Consider the following 18,939-nt stretch of genomic DNA (forward strand, 5'->3'; position numbering starts at 1 on the left):
AAATATATATGTATACATGTTTATAAAATTATATAATATATATACTTTTATATCTCTATATAAGTCTTGTGACATGTGTTACACATCATTTTTGTCGGTGATTCAACATTGTGACAAATCACTTGTTCACCATAGGTCTGAAATGCCTATTTGCTAAGCCGTTTTGAGCAAACATTAACAAGGAACGGTTAATCCACCATCCAAGTTTCCCAAGAGAGCTTCAACACCCCAACAAAACCAGATAAGGTACGCAATCTATACCTACGTGTCTATATTTCTTGGAAAAATCGCTTAAAAGATACTAGGTCAACATCTTTATTAAGCTTTAATTTAGGATCACGTCCATGTGTTTGGCTAATAAATTTCAAGGAATGGTTTATTTTTATTTATTTCATGTTAATGATCTAAAACCGGAATCTCTCCTTATAATTTTTTTTATTATTAGAGTAATTGCACATATTAAGTAGATATGGTGGGTGTCAAAAAGACAACCCATACGAAACGTTCGGTATTTCCGGCAGCTTATGTATGACTAAGTAATAAAGAAATCAAACAAAACCAAACCATGTGGTTTATGAAAAAGATAGTAGTTTACATTTGGTACCAACCATCATTGATGATTGGTGATGGTTTCAGTCGTTGAGAAGCTCTAGTTTCTTCAGGGCATCACGAATATCCGAATCCAAGGGTGCGTGAACCACGTTGTTGCTCTCTAAGGAGATCACGTCAGTGAGGGGATAGCTCCTGTTAGTGTGCAAAGCGTTGCTTGCGCTGCAAGACACCCCTTCTAGCACAACGCTCTTGTGAAGCCCTCCGAGCAATCCTTCGTAATCAGTGTCACCTGATTCTCCCACGAACACCACCATCTTCGCCAAGTCAATCCCCCACCGAACAAACAAGTACCTGGGTCACCATAACTGATTAGTAAGTAACAGAAACCATATAATTACTTCCTTGCACCACAAGTTTTGTACTTACTACTACGGTACTACCTATGTTTCTTAAAAATAGATTTTAGTGTTTTCACTATAAAATCACTTTATAAATGCATCATTTTTGCAATTATCACTTTCCAATAACTTCTAACCAATAATAATTCAATAAACTAAAAAAAAAATTGAAGTTTACAATTTCTGCATAGAAAACATAAAAGATTTGTCTTTCTGAAACAGTCTTTTTTCTTTCTAGAACATCTATTTTCGTGGAAAGAAGGAAGTAGTAGTTACCTTAGGGCTTGTACACGAGAAGCCAGCACTGGTATCACGTTTATTCTGGTGCCATTTTGACTATAAACGACATGACAACGCAACGCCTGGATCCTAAGCAGCTTCCGGAGCTCTCTCACTGGAGGTACCTGAAGATAAAAAGCAAAAAAAAAAAGCTATTAACGCTAAAACTAAGAAAATCCAATGAGACGTTCTTGATTTGGTGGACTTATTAATTAAACTTACCGCTGCAGGCTTCTTGACAGCAAAGGTATAACAGTAGTCAGTTGAAAGATGTTCAGCAAGAGTGACTATCTGCTCATCATTCTCAGCTCTTTTCTCGTTAACCGAAGACGCCCAACGGATCAATGTCTTCCTCAGCCCTTCACCACCCCAGCGATACTCCACATGGGAGTGGTAGTAAAAGTCAACAACAAAAGGACCATCTTCAGAGCTGAGAGATGTGTAGTAAAGATCGCTCCCGCTGTTGCATACGAAAGCGTCGAAATCATTAGGGTTTAACCCTCCTGACGCCAAGAAAGATGTTATCTCAGAGATTTTTAGAGATGTTGACAATATGAACCCAACAGATCCATCAGCTCTCTCCTTTTCAACCGCCTCTAGGATCCTTCTTGTAGCAGCTAGTGTGTCTTTCTCCCCATCGAAGTCAAGAGCAATGACAGCAATATACTTCCTTCTCCGCACCGCCGGGAACTTCTCTGACCTCTCCAGCGATCCCATTTTGCGGCTACTATCTTTGCCTTTAGACCAGTTCAGGACAGCAGCTTCGATTTTGCTCTTCCTGTCCATGGAGGAGCTCCCTTCTTGATTCATGGAGCCGTCGTTCCCACTTCCACCGTCAAATGAAAACCTCAAGTTCAAGGATAAATCCTGTATGTCTCTCAAGGAATCACTTGGTGACTCAGGCTCTGAGTTGTCACCGTCATCATCATCGCTTTGCCATTGGGGATGTCTTGGTTTGAAGCTGGTTATGCGAGATAGGTAAGTTTTGCAATGCTCTGGCCACGAGAACTGGTGAATGTTCTTCAACCCGTTTTGCCTACACTTCGCCCATAGTTGCTTGTCAGCAACAAGCTTAAGAAGAGCTTCGGAGAGAGACTGCTGATCATGAGGATCCACAAGGAGCCCATTGTCCAGAATCTGGAAGAAAAGTATTATATTAGAACAACCAAGAAGGCACATTATATGTAATAGTCTTGAGGGTATCAATAAGAATACATACCCGGTGTATATCTACAGGACCGCCATTTTGTGTAGCAACCATTGGCAAACCATAGGCTGCAGCCTAGAAGGCAAAAAAAAAAAAAACAAACAAACACATAAGTCATGAAACTAACACATTTGAACATAGATGAAGAAGGAAAAAAAAACCTCAATTAGAGTAAGTCCAAAGGGTTCGATGAAAGCTGGATTGATGAAAACACCCTGCAAAGAACCCACATGCACAATAATTAATCTACTAAAGAGATGAATGGCAAAAACATCCTAAGCAGAATGTTTCTTTGTGAACAGCTCAAGAAACTTAAGATGACAATACATCTAATGATAAGTAACATTATAATGAAGTGTCAAGAGTACCTTGGACTTTGCAGCTAGGCGATATATGTCTGGAACATCAGACTGTTTGTGATGTTTAGGGTACGCAACTTGACCGTAGAGATCATACTTGTCAACTAGCTTCAGAACAGAAAGGAGAACAGAAGAACTCGTGCTCGACATCTCATCAATCCCATCACGGTTACCCATAATAAGTGCCTGCAAACCAGAAAACATAAAACAAATAACCAAAAGTGTTGAGAAGAGAAATATATTTACAAAAGTCCCTAACAACATTACCAGGTTAGCAAGCTCTCTCAGTGGCCGACATTCTCCAAATGCCTTCACTAACGTCGTGATATTCTTTTTGGGGTCAGGCCTCGCAAGTGCAAGTATCATAGGCTTTCGGGAATTTGAAAAGAAACGCATTATCTGTAAGAATTTGGAGGTCTAAGTAAGCTGCTTGACAGAAACATAATGTGCAATAACAATATAATGTAGATGCTATATATTCAAGCAAGAACCTCAGCCCATATTGGTGGATCTCTAGAAGTGGGATGCTCATCATTCCCATCTGCATCTTCCATATCACCATCATGTGGGACAATATGATTGAACTCCATCCCAGGTGGAATTTTCTGCATCATCAAAAATAAATAAATAAAACATACTCCCTCCGTTTCATAATATAGTGCACAAAGATTAAAAAAATTATATTTTTTTAATAAATAATATTTTAAAGATATAATTTTAAAATCAATTAACCAATAATAAAAAACTGTGAAATCTAATTGGTTGAACAGTTTCTAATAAAGTTAAAGTAACCTTAAAATCTCAAAACTTCAACTAATTTGAAACAAAATTATCCTTCTAAAGCATCAAGTATTATGAAACGGAAGGAGTAATATATATATTGTTATGATACTTCAGAAGTTTGTAGCTAACCAACCAACATCTCCTAATTGTTCAAAAGATCAAGAAAATAGCAAAGGCTTAAAAGTTACTTACAACCATGCGAGGCATGAACCGTCCATAGCAACTCACATTCCGCTTGATCCTTGCTCTCAACTTACGCTCCAATATGGGGTCAAACCCATCATACAACCTCCACTGCTCATCTATCTCCTGCCTTGTGCTAGTTATCACCATTTCCGAAACGTCAACAGCTAACTCCTCACCCTCTATCCGACGCATGATTTTGTAAGTCGAGTTTATCTCCTCTTTCGAGAGGCGGCCTTGCTTCAAAAGCTGCTCCAGCTTATCTCGACCGAGCGAGTGGCCAGTGAGAATCATAGGCACGTTAAGCGCACCTGAGAGCAAAGCAGCAGCGTCGCCGGCGTCAGCGTAGTGTCCGTGGATGGCAGAGGGCCAAATAGGCTTTCCTCCACCGACTTGTTCACCGAGGACACTGGACATTTGCATGATGTGGCTCATAGCACCGTCCACGAATTCGGCAATGTGAGGCCATAGAAGTTCTTTTGGAATGTACTTATCCTTGGGGCCGAATGGTATCCTCACGATATAAGCACCGCTACTCTCCCCCATCTCATCCGAGAGGTTTTCAGAGTCTCTTGGAGTTAGCATTTCTGTAGGTTCGCCGTAACTGTAGTCAACGTCTGGTGAAGACACTTGTCTGGTAAGCAAGTCGACCCTGTAAACTCCTGGCATCGATCCTAAAGCCCTTGCAAGCTCCACAACGTATTTAACCTGGCCACCAGTATCAGAGTCACGGCCGAGCTCCATGTTTTCACCACGTATGAGACCATGAAGACTGCATGCATGCACAACTGAATGTTAAATAACTATCACACAAAGAACACTTCTAACACTTTCCATCACCTATCTTTTACAAATTCTCAATTAGCAAATCATTTGAAAACATGTTTACTCAGATTTTTGAGCACATACCTTATTAAAACAAGATATAGCTTGTTTCCCTTCTGTTGATTTGCCCATATCTCCATCGACTCAGCAGAATTGATCCTCGCCAGCCTGGTTTTCGCTCCATGAGTTGAGACGTCACTGACCATGTCTCCTTTCTCTCCTTCAGAAAACTCCTCGGACATATCATCTGTTACCTCCCTGCGACCTCTCTCACGCTCAAGACGGCGCTTAGCCAGCCTCTTTGCTTCCTTTTCCTCATGCTGCACCAAACATAAGAATGAGCAGATAGAACATAAGTTAGTTGTCAATAGACTTTAGAAACGCTAATGTTTCTAGAGCAGAAACTCTCTGACATATTATGTTAAAAAAAAATCATAAAGGACAAAGTAATACAACAACATCAAGTTAATAGCTAATTCCATAATTCAAAGATACAAAGGTCACAAAGCAGGACATGATAGCTATTGAAACTTGAAAGTTAAAATTCTACGCCAAATTCTTTTTTTTTTTAATTTTTAAATACCAGGAAGTTGGGAGCAAAAATCTGTAATACCAGATCCGAAACCAGAACATGTAATATTAGCTGTCACTATGACAATGGTCAGAATCTTTTTGAGTTGAGGTAACGACCTCTCTAGTAAAGTTACCCCAAGCTCATTTTTAATGACTACTCCACGTTGATTCCTTAAAAAGAGATTGATGTTTTTTATATTGTTATTCTTACTAATGTATCCTTTTTAAAAAGAGATTGAAAAATGCAAACAGGAACAATTAGAAAAAAAGGTTGAGACTTGAAACCAGAGGAGACCAGCATAAACAAACATGACTTCAGAGTCAAACAATTCAGATCAAAGTCAAGACTGCATGGCTATGATACTAGATTACACTTGCATAAGAAACATCTACTTTATTATAAAGTTACAAGCAAAAAAGAGTGAAAAAGTTTTTTTTTAGAAAAAAAAAACTGAACCTGCTTCTTTTGACGAGCGAGATTCCAGATCCTCCAGCACATATTCTCCAACCGTGTGTTCCTCTCTTGTGTACTCCTCGTAGCAACAGCCTAATAATAAGAAAAAATCCAACCAACTTTATCACCACATATATCATAAACAAACACAAAAGCAAAAGAAGAAGAAGAAGAAGCAGAGCAGTGTGTGCTTTACCTTGGCCCATGATTTGTGAAGATCAGTCTCATCGTAACCAGTAATGACTTCTTCAACGAAGTAACGGCTAGGAGTAAAACGGCCTCTCTCCCTCAGAAGAAGCGAAGGTCGAGCATGAGCATCGTCGAGCGGCTGACCGACGTCGAGAATCGCCTCCAAGTAACTGTTCACCCAATCGTTCCCTGCCATTCCTTTGCTTTTGCGAATATGCTGCTTTAGAGAATGATTCTCGTACCCTTTTTGCTTTTATCGCTTGCCTTTTTGATCGAAAGAGGACAAACCACTCAGCTTGGACAGGTCCACTCCACACGCATCCGTTTCGAACGGCTCACAACTCTGCCCACCTTTTATTTGTTTTTATTACATTAGTTTTTTTTTTAATAAGGAAAGAAAACTGTCATAAAATATAGTTCTTACAGAATTGAAACTTGTTTTGACTGATTATAGCAAATTTAGGAAAGTAAAATAAGTTTTCTTTACTAAATTAGGTGTTTGATTTGACTAGTGATAAGTTATAACCATGTATTTTATAGTCCTGTTTGACCATTTTCACTTTGATTCGGACTGATACTTAGTTTCCACAACATACCGTGAATGTGAAATGAATATTCGGCATAGATCCGAATGATAGATTCATCTGATAGAGAACGAAGAGCATATTCTTGGAATGTTATTTATTTGACTAACTTGGTATAAATCATATGAATCCATCAATTCAAACATTAATAATTCATACTAAACATATGGATTATTAATTTTAAACCATGACTTATTTACTTTTCCATTGGTCTTTGCCTGTCATTATTTATTTGATTAACTTGGTATAAATGATATGAATCCATCAATTTAAACTTTGTCTGGCAGAGAAACCTTAAGCAAGGCGACAATGGCTACAAAATCCAAATATTGATGGGTAAAAAACTTTTTTTTTTAACTTTAAGTTGCACTTAATTTAAACCGTGAATCCATCAAATTTTAGACCATGAACTTTTAATATTAAAAAATTCGTGGTTTAAATTTAGTTGCCCTTAAAACAAAAAGTATTACCTTAAGCAACATGACAATGGGTACTAAAATTAAAAAAAAGTTTAGTTACGCCTAAAAAGAGATAACGACTCTCCTTCATAAAACCCTCGTAGCTCGGCTTCTTAACCGTCTCAGATGATATTACGGATTTTAAGCTTAATTTCGGTTTAGCAGACTAAGACCAACTCGGTTTACCTTTCTTAGTCTTTAATATTTTTTTTCAAAATATTTCATTTAACATAAAACATGGATACATCCCATATATATATGTAGCTGAAACAAAAATGAAAGATTAAAAATCTTCAAAATAATATTCATTTAACAAAAAATACTAAACTTTTAAATCTTAAATCATAGCATTACTTTAAGTATTAAACTCTAAACTCTATTCACTAAAACATTAACTCAAATATAAAATATACATTTATTAAATTTAATATTTATAAAATTGGAAAATTTCAATTTTACTACAAATTTGATATTACTTTCAAATTTGCTTTTAAGGGATAATAATTTCCATAATTAAATACCTTAAATTTGTGATGAAAATGATTAAATTAACTCTCATAAATAATTTATAAAAGTTTAAAAATAATTTTCAAAACATTTTATATAAGTTTATAAACCCAACCCTACCCCCTAAATACTAAATATTAAAAAATAATCACTAAACTTTAAACCCAAATGTTAAGGTATTTTTGATTGAGTGTATTTTTTTAAATTAGACTACCATAAACACTCTAGGAAATCTGGTAGCGTAATAATTATAAACACTTTCTTCACTAGTTCCTAACTTTGCCCTTGTACCATTTGCTATATCAGTATTATCATGGAGATGTCTTACCGTATGTATTATCCCAAAGACAAGTCCATAAAGATCTCTCTTTTTCACTTTATGCAATGCGGTCTCCACTTTAGTATCTAGTTGAATCCAGTAATCAGTTTTTAAAAAACTCGAACCTTGGTTATTGAAGCTAACTATAACCTTGTTATCTCTCCAGTATTTCATTCCATCACCTAACTTTGCTAGAAACTCTAGTTTTTTCACAGAGGGCCAAAAGAGAGGATGAATGGGTAGTTCACTAATACTCAATCTACAAAGAAAAAAGTTAACATTCAATCCCAAGAACTTACTTAACTACTTTGATAAACCAATTGATTTACTTACGTACCTTGATTTAGGATCTCTTGTCTTTAGTTTACAAATCAAGTCTGAAGCTTCAGCTTGGAATGGTGTTGGACTTGAACATAGACTATTGAGCCTAAAATTGTCATTGAGAGTGTTCTCAAGTAGAGTACGGGCGTTAACCCATGACTCGGGAAGAAGAATAACCTGAGCTAATGTTCCTAAATTATAACTATCTGTTTTTTGAGTTTCCGAAAACAAGCTTTTTCTGTTCAGGTGATTTCTTCCAGGCTTTGTTCTCTTCAGGAAGAGGAATCATAGGCTCCTGATTAACTAAAGCAAGAATACTGAAGATTGCCAATTTTGCCAACGAACTTCTGGTTTTCTTGATAAATAAGGTAGACTGAAGAGCGATCTAAACACATATGGATGATTAATTTGGAATGTATTTCCATCATTCCATCGACAAGACTTCTGAAAAGAAGTATTCTAGCAGAGTCTGGTTTGAGAGAAGTCTCGCATATATCTTTGCATGTCTTCTTCTTGATCAAGTCTTCTAACGTTAGAAATATTGTTTTGAGAATTTTTATGTACTAATTTTGTTATAAAAACTTATTTTACTACTATTTGAAAATATTTCTAATAAATCATTACATAACGTGTTAGAAAACTAAGACAATTATGTATAGTCCATAACCTTGCCATTACATAAGGCATTTGGTGTAGCCTTGTTGCTTTTGGTAAACCATTTGGTTAAGTGTTTACTCATTTTCTAATCTTTTTAACGCTGATACTCATTTTCTAATCTTCTAAAGCAATAAACAAAATTTAATTTTACCAAAAATTTAAGTTTTCCATAAGACATACATTTAGTAGCATTAGTAGCATAAGCTATAATTTTTTGATCCTATAGTATGTATATATCATAGTGTAATGTGTATATTGAAAAGTTTAATTAGATTAATTAATTAATTGTATCACCAAGTTAATTTTTTGTCAAATCACCAAAGTTTAAAGGGGTATTAGTGGCAGTAAATTATAGACTTGGTTGAATATAGGAGTGAGATTTGTTAAATTATTGTATAAAGTTCCAAAGAGTTTTCATATTTAAAATGTATGAAAATATTTGTATAATGATTTTAGAATCCAGGAGATGTATTCAAGATTTATAAAGCTTTGTTTTATGGGTAAAATTTTATAGAATTGAAGTCCCAAAAACAATAAATTTGATGGAATCATATAATCATTAAAAATATTCTTTTTAACAACAATAAATTTTGTAAGAAAACTAGAATCCATTAAACAAATAACACTAGAATTTAAGAAAAGTTACGGTCATTACAACACATCTAACTGAAGTAAAAGAAAATTACATCTGACCAACACTCTAGTTATATTTTTCGTCACACATCTGTGATGAACCCAGTTAAACATTTTTGAAATAGAATAGTAGTAACATGAAATCATGAATTGATTTGTTGTACGTACCTAATGAGGGAAGTCAATTTTTTAAAATAACCTTCTGATGACTGTAGGATTTAACGCATCGACTGATATGTCGACCGCGTGGTGTAGTTAGTCCACGGGCCAAGTGAAGGCATAAAGATCACTAACAAGAGTGGCCAGAGCCTTACAGTTAGGCTCCAAATACTATGCTTCATTCTTAAGTACTCTGTCATTTATATTGTTATACATCCAATCCAGAATTAACCTAATAATAAAGGGAAACCATGAAAATAGATATCTCAAACCATTGTACAATAAATCAATAATAACTGATGGAAGTACTAAGAAATACGATATCAAGCTAATCCGAAAACATAAGTTCTCACACAGTATTACAAACTGAAACCTCAAAACAGCATGTATAAAGAAAACAAAAAGGTTTCAGGCAAAGAACAAGCTTTAAGCAGCACCCTTTCCCTTCTTCTTCTGGATCTTCTTCTGGTAGAATTCCAGCTCTTTACCTTCCAGAATGTATCTGCACAAGCCAACATTCACAAGAGATAAGAAACGGATAAACAAATAAGAAAGGATGGGATCAAGATGACATACCCATCAGCACGTCCGCACTGGCCGGGCCTTGATGAGATGCAAGCCAACAAACGACCGCTCGCAAACTGCTCCTCAATGTGGGAATCAAGACTTCGTCCCTCTTGACGGCTCTCAATCTTTCTCAGCACGTGGTTGCTCTTCTTCACCTCCTCAGGAGCAGCAGCAGCAGCAGCAGCAGCTGGAGCTGCTTCTTCACCATCCTACAAACATTAAACGTATCATCAGCTTCATCTGACTGTATTACAATACGAAAAGACAAAGGAAACAGTTGTCTTAAAAGAAAAGAAGCTTCTCACCTCTGCTTCCTTCTTGGCAGCGGAAGCAGCATTCTTCTTCTTGCGACCGACCTCGACACCATAGTGCTGGAGATACCACTGCTTGAATGGAGCAGCATCCACCTGAACAATGGCACTCTTGACTAGAGTCTTTGTACGTACAAGCTCGTTGTTGGAAGCATTGTAGACAACATCAAGGACTCTGGTCTTGCGGGTAACAGCCTCACTTCCCCAAGAGTAGTTACCAGTATCGAGCCTCAACGCACGCCACTTGACGTTGCCTCCACGAACACGGATTCTTCTGACCGTCTTGTTGCTGGACAACTTGGTGTTGGCTGGCTGCCTTCCCATCTCGTACCTTTAAATAAACACAAACAAATCAAATATTAGAAAACAAGAAATGAACATATTAAACAAACCAGACACTGTCGGAGAAACACAAGAGGATGATGTTTCAACAATTGAAGAATATGATTTCATAATATGATCTCGAGAAACATTTCAATTAAGATTATTACTCCGAAATTCTAAAAGATCACTACTTTCCACAAATATTTTTTTGCTAATGACAATATCTTGATATAAGACTAATTATCTATTAAGCCAAAACATTCGGATTAACAGATAACAGAATCACCTAAGTTAAAACGTTCCAGCTACATACTTCCTACGTTCAACCGTTTCTTAAAAACGTTTGTAAACAGAGCAGAAACATTTCGACAGAGATATTTGAGTATGATTAAAAAAGAAACATACTTTCGCTTCTTCCTCCATCCCTTCTGCTTGCCTCCAGTGGCACGCCTCTTGTGGATTGAGTCACGAGATATACCTAATCAAAAACCATATTCAATATCAGATTCTAGCACCAAGAGACCATACACACAGAAGAAAGAGATAGAGATAGAGAAGTGAACGTTCGTACCCATGGTTGCCTCTTAATTAGAGTTTCTCTGTTAAAATTGCGCCGGAGCTGTGAAAATTGGACACCAAGTAGGTTTATAAAGTGGATGTCTGAACAAAACCCTAGTTGTCGATTTCCCTTTTCTAAAAGGGCTCTCCCATCTGGCCCATCTGATTACGCTGGCCCGTTATAATAAAGAAAATAAAAACCATTAAAAGTCGATTTCAATCTGGCCCATAATAGAAGAGGGGGAACAAAACAGTGTATGTCATAAAGAGGATATTTAGAGCATCAGAGGAGGTCAAGTAGATCAGTTGAAAAGGTAATAAGTCCACGGCCATAGAAGATTAATGTTATTACGATTGTAAATTATAAAAGCCATAACTCATTGTTCAGGAAACTTATAAAGGATATGAGAAAACATAGAGGGAGAACACAGGGATATCATATAGTGGTTATCAAGTTCTTCATGCTGCCACTCCTCAAAAAGTGGTCTTCGATGATGCCATGGAGAGGTGTTAAAAAAAAAAAAGATGACACCATGGAGTTGGGTAGATGAAAAACCCAGTCTATGAATGCCTTTCATTCAAAAATGTGATTGCACTACTACAAGAAAACATATCTGACTTTGACAAAAATTTATGATGCTCTTAAAATACTTTTAATGGTAAGAGGTTGAAAACTCTCTTAAAATTTTAAAATAAATAATTTAATTTAACAAATTCATGTGACCACTAACAAGATGCTAAATGGAGAAATAGTTTCCAAAAAGTAAGAGAAAGTATTTATGCAAAGAGTTAGTTCTTGCTTTTTGTCCTGTTTTATCTATTTATCAAAATTTTATTCCTAAGATATAAGATCAAATACTATTTCGAATTGCTCTTAGTTCTCGGAAAATTATTGAGCTCTGAATGTAGAAAAAAAAAAATTCACTAAACTTTTTTTATCATAATTAGAAGAATACAACACATATTATCGAAACCTGTAAGTAGAATTTTTCAATAATTTATATTGCGTTGACATATGAGATTTGTGTATATTTAGTCGGAATGTCATGGAAGTTTGACAGTGTTAAATTATTTTACATATGTCCCTATTATATTTTATTCGAGAAGTTTTAAGCAAAAACATCATTGATTTTTTTTGTCAAATGCACCAACGATGATAAAACAAGATATAGGGCATGAATATGATATTAGTATTTCAAACCCAATATCGAATTCTATAGTCCGTATGAGGTTCATATCCATAAATGATCCGATATCCAGGGCAACTGATCTGAAATTAGTGTGTTATAAGGTTAAATCCTGAAAACTAAAGCCTGTTTTTTGAATTTTTTGTTTGATTGTATATACCTCATTATGTTTGAATTGATAAGAAATAAGTTTTTTACATGTATTTATTGTATTTCTTTTTAGTCAAACTAAACACATCAATCAAACACCAATGGGCAACTCTTGAACCCACCGACCATTATTAATGAAGTCGAGACTACACAGACTTTGAACGATGGTTCCATTCGGCTTCTTAGCCCAGCTCACACGTCTCGTCGTACTAGATCCACTTCCAAAGCATCCAACTTCTGCATACGTCAGCTGTGATTCGCGGCCCACGAAGTTCCATGCGTCCCAACCTTTGGGAACAACCACGTCGGTCAAGTTAGTGTAGCAAAAGATCACTCGAGAGGAATTGCCCCACGCTCTGCCCAAGTAAGCCATCCCCATTCCGTGAACTAGGCTATCCATGAACACGAATCCATCCGCATCATCCGGGTATATCCGTTTTTGAGCCGTTATGAATCCAGCTGTCCCCCGTTTTAGGGTCTCTCCTAGAACTTGAATCTCACAATTCTTGTAAATAGATTGGCCGTTCCCGCAGATGAAATCAACGGCGCCTTGGATAGTGCAACGGTGAAAAAAGTGTCGACCAAGCGAATCACACAAGGTATCTTGAACTCCGGCAAACCCTACCGAGTAAAAAGCACACATATCACCCTCGATCCACGCCGCCGCCGCTGGAGTCACATTTTTTTTGTTCACTTCCCCATTATCCGGTAAATTATACGTATTCACGAAAGTGAGGCTCTTAACGACGGTGTTGTTTGCGAGAGCAGCAAAAGTAGGACTTTGTTGAAGCGTTTCATGGTCGTCCCATTCAACCCTAGTTGTCCTCTCTCCAGCTCCCACTATTACAATGAAGGGTTTATCACGTGGAATCGTTATTTTCTCCCTAAGGCATAAGAGAAAGAAAAAAAAACGTTACAAAGCAATTTTCGAATATATGAAACTTCATTTCAAGTTAACTAAATGTAACTACTGACTTGTAAAGGCCGGCTGCGACGTTGATGAAGAACCAGTTACCATTGTTGGCTGGAACCGAATCGATAGCTGTTTGTATTGTCGTGAAATTTCCATTGCCAGATTGATCCACGAACACTTGTTGGTGGTACCCTGTGTATCGTTTAGCTTCTATCAGACGAGGTAGACAGAAACAACAAAAAAGAGTGACAAAAGCGATGGAAATTTGATGAGTTCCCATTAGAGAGTATTATATCAAAACGTAAGAGACTAAGTGGGACATGTGTTCATTATATACCATAGCTTATGCGTTTTTTTGGACAACGCGTTGTAGCTACTTGTGTAAGTTTTTTGGATCTATTGGATAAAATGTGTCTATGACTCGTTTGATAGTGACTTGGCAACTATTGTTTGACAAACCATAGAGATCTACTCTTCTCAGCTACTTTTTAAGCCATCCATGCAGTTCTCATGGCCGGTACAACACAAACTTTGTTGTTGTTGAACGTGGTTCTTTGTTCAACAACATAGAAGCATTGTTCTTAGTTGGAACACTAATTAATTGTATTAATATGATATGGAAATTTGTCCTTTATTCACATCGATATATTGGTAATCACATTCATGTATTTTCTGTTTGGTTTATAAATCATTTTATAAAATATTGAACTCACTCATGAATGTATTGATATTATATATAAGTGTATTGAATTTATAAATGAGTATATTCAAATTCATGTATATTTAGATCTTTTTCTTATATTTAACAGAAATTCAACCAAATTTATTTCAGCTGCATAAAAAATAGTAAGATTCTGTTCATCAAACAAAGAAAACAAAACACAATTAGTTAACCAAATTTGTAAATAAATACTATGATCAAAATGGAAACATAAATAAAAGAAATTGAGTATGAATTTAGTTTCATTAAAAGTAGTATAAGATTCAGTTAATCAAATAAATAAAACAAAACACGCAACTAGTTAATATTGAAGTACCAAATTTGTAAATGAATCAACAACTAAGATAACAATAGAAATAGAAAAAAAAAGAACTTGAGTATGAATTCAGTTTTATTAAAAGTAGTATAAGATTCAGTTAATCATACAAAGAAAACAAAACACGTAACTAGTTAGTAGCGAAGTACCAAATTTGTTAATGAATCGACAACTAAGATCACAATGGAAATAGAAATAAAAGAAATTGAGAATGAATTCAATTTCATTAAAGTTAGTATAAGATTCAGTTAATCAAATAAAGAAAACAAAACACATAACTAGTTAAGGAAGTAATAAATTTGTAAGTGAGTCAACGATTAAGATCACATGGTAACAGAAATAAAAGAATAATTGTCTCTGGGCTGTTTAGTTTCGCGAGTTAAAATCCCCCCTGGCTGGATCCTGAGATTTTGATAATTGTCTATATACTTGATAGTTCTCCCTGGGTCCCGAGGTTTTGGACACAGGTAGCTTTATAAAGTGGATGTCTGAAAAAAAGCCTAGTAGTCGGATTCCTTTTTTATAAGGCTCCACTATCTGGCCCATCTAATTACGCTGCCCCGTCATAATGAAGAAAATAAACCATTGAAATCGATTTCAATCCGGGCCATGAAAGAAGAGGGGAAAAAACAGTGAACGGCATAAAGAGGATATGATCACAGAGCATAAGAGGAGAGGTTAAATAGTCAGTCGAAGAGGTAACAAGTCCACGGCCATACTATTCAGATATGGAATTGTACGTTTATTGATAGTGTCATAGGAATACATATATAGTTACAGAGATATACAAATATGAGAAGAAAATATACATAATGTGATGAGGGGCCAATGATAGTGAAGAAAGCAATCTCAGTGATCCTAACATATTGTGTTTCTGTATCTAATATATCCCCTCAAGATGGACTACCTCCAGCTAGGCCAATCTTGACATTGAGAGCTTCAAAACGGTGGCGAGAGAGAGGTTTGGTAAGTGCATCCGCTAACTGATCAACCGATGAAACATGTGATAAACGGACCTATCCTGTCTGCACTTGATGTCGAACAAAATGATAATCCAAAGCAAGGTGTTTCATCCTTAAATGGAAAACAGGGTTGGCAGCCAGATACGTCGCCACGATGTTGTCACAGTAAATGGCTGGAGTTAGTGTAGTCCTGAGAGCAAGTTCAAACATGAGAGAAAGAATCCAACATAGCTCAGCTGTTGTAGAGGCTAGAGACCTGTACTCAGCTTCTGTAGAGGATCGTGCCACGCCCGTTTGTTTCTTAGATGACCAAGCAATGGGATGTCGTACAGAGTATACAATTTAGGCACATGTTGATGTGTAATCATCCTTGTTCCCTGCCTAATCAGCATTGGTATATGCATGAATGGAAGGCGTGTTGGTGGCAGAGTAGTAGATGCCTTTGGATTGTGTCCCACTCAGGTAGCAGAGAAGTCTTTTAACCGCTTGCCAATGATCTTCAGTGGGCTGATGCATGAACTGAGATAGTCTGTTGACTGCGAAGGAGATGTCAGGGCGAGTGAGAGAGATATATTGTAAGCTACCCACAACTATGTGATACTGTGTTGGTTCTGCCATCGGTGAGCCACTGTTGAGTGTTAAGCTGCTGTTTGGACACATCAGAGTAGCTATAGGCTTGGCACCAGTCATCTTTGTTTTCTCCAATAAATCTGCAATGTAACGAGAATGTGTTAGTAATAAACCTTTAGAAGTACATAAGGCTTCCATTCCAAGAAAATATGAAAGGTTGCCCAAATCTTTTAAAGAAAAACGAGTGGAGAGATGATGAATAAAGAGCTTGAGATGATCATTGTTGTTCCCGGTGAGGATAATGTCATCGACGTATACAAGCATGTAGAGGAGGACGGCATTGTTGTTGTAAATGAACAAGCTTGCATCGGCTAGAGAGTTTTTGAATCCACATTGAAGAAGAAAGGACTTCAACGCATTGTACCATGCTCTAGGAGCTTGTTTCAAACCATAGACAGCTTTGCGCAGCTTACACACACCATGAAGATTATATTTACCTGTAAAACCTGGAGGTTGCATCATGTAGACTTCATCATCTAGTGTGCCTTGTAGAAAAGCATGATTAACATATATCAAACTGTTGTATAGGCCATTGCTTGGAGACAGAGGTACTGAGAACCAATCTAATCGTTGCTGATTTCACTACAGGACTGAATGTTTCAGTGTAGTCAACTCCGGGTCGCTGATTGAATCCTTTAGCAACTAGGCGAGCTTTGAACCTATCGACAGAGCCATCAGCCTTCCTCTTTATCGTAAATACCCACTTACAACCTACAACATTGAAGAGACCGAGGAGTTAACAACATCCCATGTGTGGTTCTTGAGCTGAGCATCAATCTCTTCATACATTGCTCGACGCCACCGAGGCTCTTTTAAAGCTTCCTTAACTGAGGTTGGAATAGTATCGGTAAGCGGAGTGATGGTTGTATGAAAATTTAATTTCTGAACCGGTTTTCGAGCTCTTGTAGAAGTCCTGGTTGGTGCTGTAGTGGTTGCCATATCCTCTGTCTAAGTAGTTGTAGCTGTTGGAACTGATGTCTTAGGTTGCACAGAAGTTGTTATTGGAACAGAGGGTTGAGTAGGGGGTCCAGCTGCAGCCTGAGGAGATGCTTGTGGTATTGGAGTTGTGCCAGAGCAGAAGCACCTGTTTGAAATATTGGTATTGTTGAGACTAGTGGATTATCTGCAGGAGAAGACTCTGTTACATCATCTTTAGAAACAGGGGTGAGCTCGTTAGGCAAAGCAAAAGGAAACACATACTCATGAAAAGTGACATGGCGAGATGTATACATGCGAGAAGTAGTTTTATCAAGACAAAAGTAAGAACTTTGAGTTGTAGAATATCCTAGAAAAGTGCATGGAGTTGATCTATTATCTAACTTATTAGATGCATAAGGACACAACCAAGGAAAACATAAACAACCAAACACCATGAGCTTTGAATAATTAGGTGTTGCAGCAAAGAGACATTCAAATGGCGACTTCATAGACAGGTTAGAAGTGGGCATGTGATTTATTAAATACACAGCAGTAGCCATAGCATAACTCTAATATGACTTAGGCATGGAAGCTTGCGACAAGAGGGCCAAGCCGGTCTCAGCTATGTGTCGATGAGGACGCTCGGCTATACCATTGTGCTCAGGTGTATGTGGTGGAGTAGTAAAGTGAGAAATACCATGAGTTGATAAAAAAACTAGCTAAAGCAATATAGTCTCCACCATTATCAGTATATAAAGTTTTAACTTTTGATTGAAATTGATTTTCAACCAACGCTTTAAACTTTGTAAAGGTTTCAAGAACTTGAGATTTTTGTTTTAATGGATAAAACCATGTATATCGAGTGAAATGATCTACAAAAATCACATAGTATTTGAAACCATCTACTGAAATTAAAGGTGAGGTCCACACATCAGAGAATACTATATCAAGAACATGAGAAGAAGTAAGAGTGGTTGAACCAAACAGTAGCTTATGCATTTTATTAATCAAGCAAGCACTACAAGGCTTAGCAAGCAGAACATTCGAAGACAAAGGTAAACTAAACTTGGAGACCATAGTTTTAAGAATAGGTAAAGCTGGGTGTCCCAAACGGGAATGCCAGTCAGAAAAAGAAATCTTAATAGCCGAAGCAAAAGCAAGAGATGGTGGTTGAGAAGAGCTAATTCGTGGCCACTGATAAATGCCATCTTTAGGCTTGCCTTCTAGACGAAGTGCCCCCGTGATCAAATCCCTTACCTGGAAAAATGTGGGTGTGAATGTAACAGAGGCATTATAAACCGAAATGAGATTCTTGTCAAGTGATGGCACATAGAGAACATTGTTAAGAAAAAAGGTTGTTTGTATGAGGGTAAAGAGAAAAAATCAGTGTGGGATATCTGTAGACCTGAGCCATCACCAAGTATAACATCATCACCTCCATTGTATGGTGCATGAAGGGACAGATTTGCCAGATCAGAGGTCATGTGGTGTGAGGCTCCTGAGTCTAGAAGCCATGTAGCTAAATCACCTGTCACCAAAGCTGCATTTGCTGGTGGATGCCATTGGCAGTTGTGAGGTAGGATGCCAGTTCTGGTTCTGTGACTGGTTCTGAACAGAGAATCCTGGAACAATGCGGTATTGAGGGCACTATTTGGCGCTGTGACCTTGTACACCACACGCCTGACAACGTCCCATGTATTGCTTGGAAGAGCGGTTGTTGTTGTTCTGGTAGTAACCAGGGTTGTTGTTTCGGTTTTGTTGAGGTCTCCAACTGTTCTGTCCACTCTGTTTTGGACGATTGCCGGCGATGTTGGCAGTAACTGGAGCAGGGGAAGACAGATTGGTGTCGTTACAGAAAACCATTGCCTCACGATTGAGAAGTTCCTCGTGGAGCTCCGAGAAAGAGACTGCTGTATCTCTACCGTTGATTGCATCAACAATG

General features: G+C 37.2%; 2 protein-coding genes and 1 pseudogene across 2 annotated transcripts; all 3 read right to left on the bottom strand.

Annotated features, from left to right (window-relative positions):
- Positions 1-400: 400 nt before the first annotated feature.
- Positions 401-6,093, bottom strand: LOC108843725 (sucrose-phosphate synthase 1). The gene is made up of 12 exons (XM_057002502.1): positions 5,810-6,093; positions 5,617-5,706; positions 4,671-4,906; positions 3,771-4,533; positions 3,287-3,400; positions 3,063-3,194; positions 2,805-2,981; positions 2,598-2,651; positions 2,449-2,511; positions 1,452-2,366; positions 1,227-1,354; positions 401-903 (listed from the first exon to the last, which is right to left on the bottom strand). The coding sequence occupies exons 1-12, from the start codon at positions 5,996-5,998 to the stop codon at positions 633-635; spliced, it is 3,132 nt and encodes a 1,043-aa protein (XP_056858482.1). The 5' UTR covers positions 5,999-6,093; the 3' UTR covers positions 401-632.
- A 3,586-nt stretch (positions 6,094-9,679) lies between these two features.
- Positions 9,680-11,300, bottom strand: LOC108843468 (40S ribosomal protein S8-1). Its single transcript, XM_018616670.2, has 5 exons — positions 11,214-11,300; positions 11,048-11,120; positions 10,313-10,649; positions 10,017-10,216; positions 9,680-9,942 (listed from the first exon to the last, which is right to left on the bottom strand). Exons 1-5 carry the CDS (start codon positions 11,215-11,217, stop codon positions 9,867-9,869), a joined length of 690 nt encoding a protein of 229 aa, XP_018472172.1. The 5' UTR covers positions 11,218-11,300; the 3' UTR covers positions 9,680-9,866.
- Positions 11,301-12,628: 1,328 nt separating this feature from the next.
- On the bottom strand, positions 12,629-13,772 carry LOC108836810 (probable pectinesterase 29; annotated as a pseudogene).
- Positions 13,773-18,939: the final 5,167 nt, after the last annotated feature.

The sequence above is a fragment of the Raphanus sativus genome, chromosome 2 (assembly GCF_000801105.2).
Source record: "Raphanus sativus cultivar WK10039 chromosome 2, ASM80110v3, whole genome shotgun sequence".
Classification (NCBI taxonomy): Eukaryota; Viridiplantae; Streptophyta; class Magnoliopsida; order Brassicales; family Brassicaceae; genus Raphanus; species Raphanus sativus.

Bases quoted from the DNA above. Each gene is read 5' to 3' on its own strand.
- LOC108843725 (XM_057002502.1), bottom strand. From the start codon at position 5,998: ATGGCAGGGAACGATTGGGTGAACAGTTACTTGGAGGCGATTCTCGAC. The intron at 2,982-3,062 runs GTAATGTTGTTA...TCTGGTTTGCAG, and splicing joins TGAGAGAGCTTGCTAACCTG to GCACTTATTATGGGTAACCG. The intron at 2,367-2,448 runs GTATGTATTCTT...CTTTTCTTCCAG, and splicing joins GTCCTGTAGATATACACCGG to ATTCTGGACAATGGGCTCCT.
- LOC108843468 (XM_018616670.2), bottom strand. The intron at 10,217-10,312 runs GTGAGAAGCTTC...TAATGTTTGTAG, and splicing joins CTGCCAAGAAGGAAGCAGAG to GATGGTGAAGAAGCAGCTCC. The intron at 9,943-10,016 runs GTATGTCATCTT...TGGCTTGTGCAG, and splicing joins CAGTGCGGACGTGCTGATGG to ATACATTCTGGAAGGTAAAG.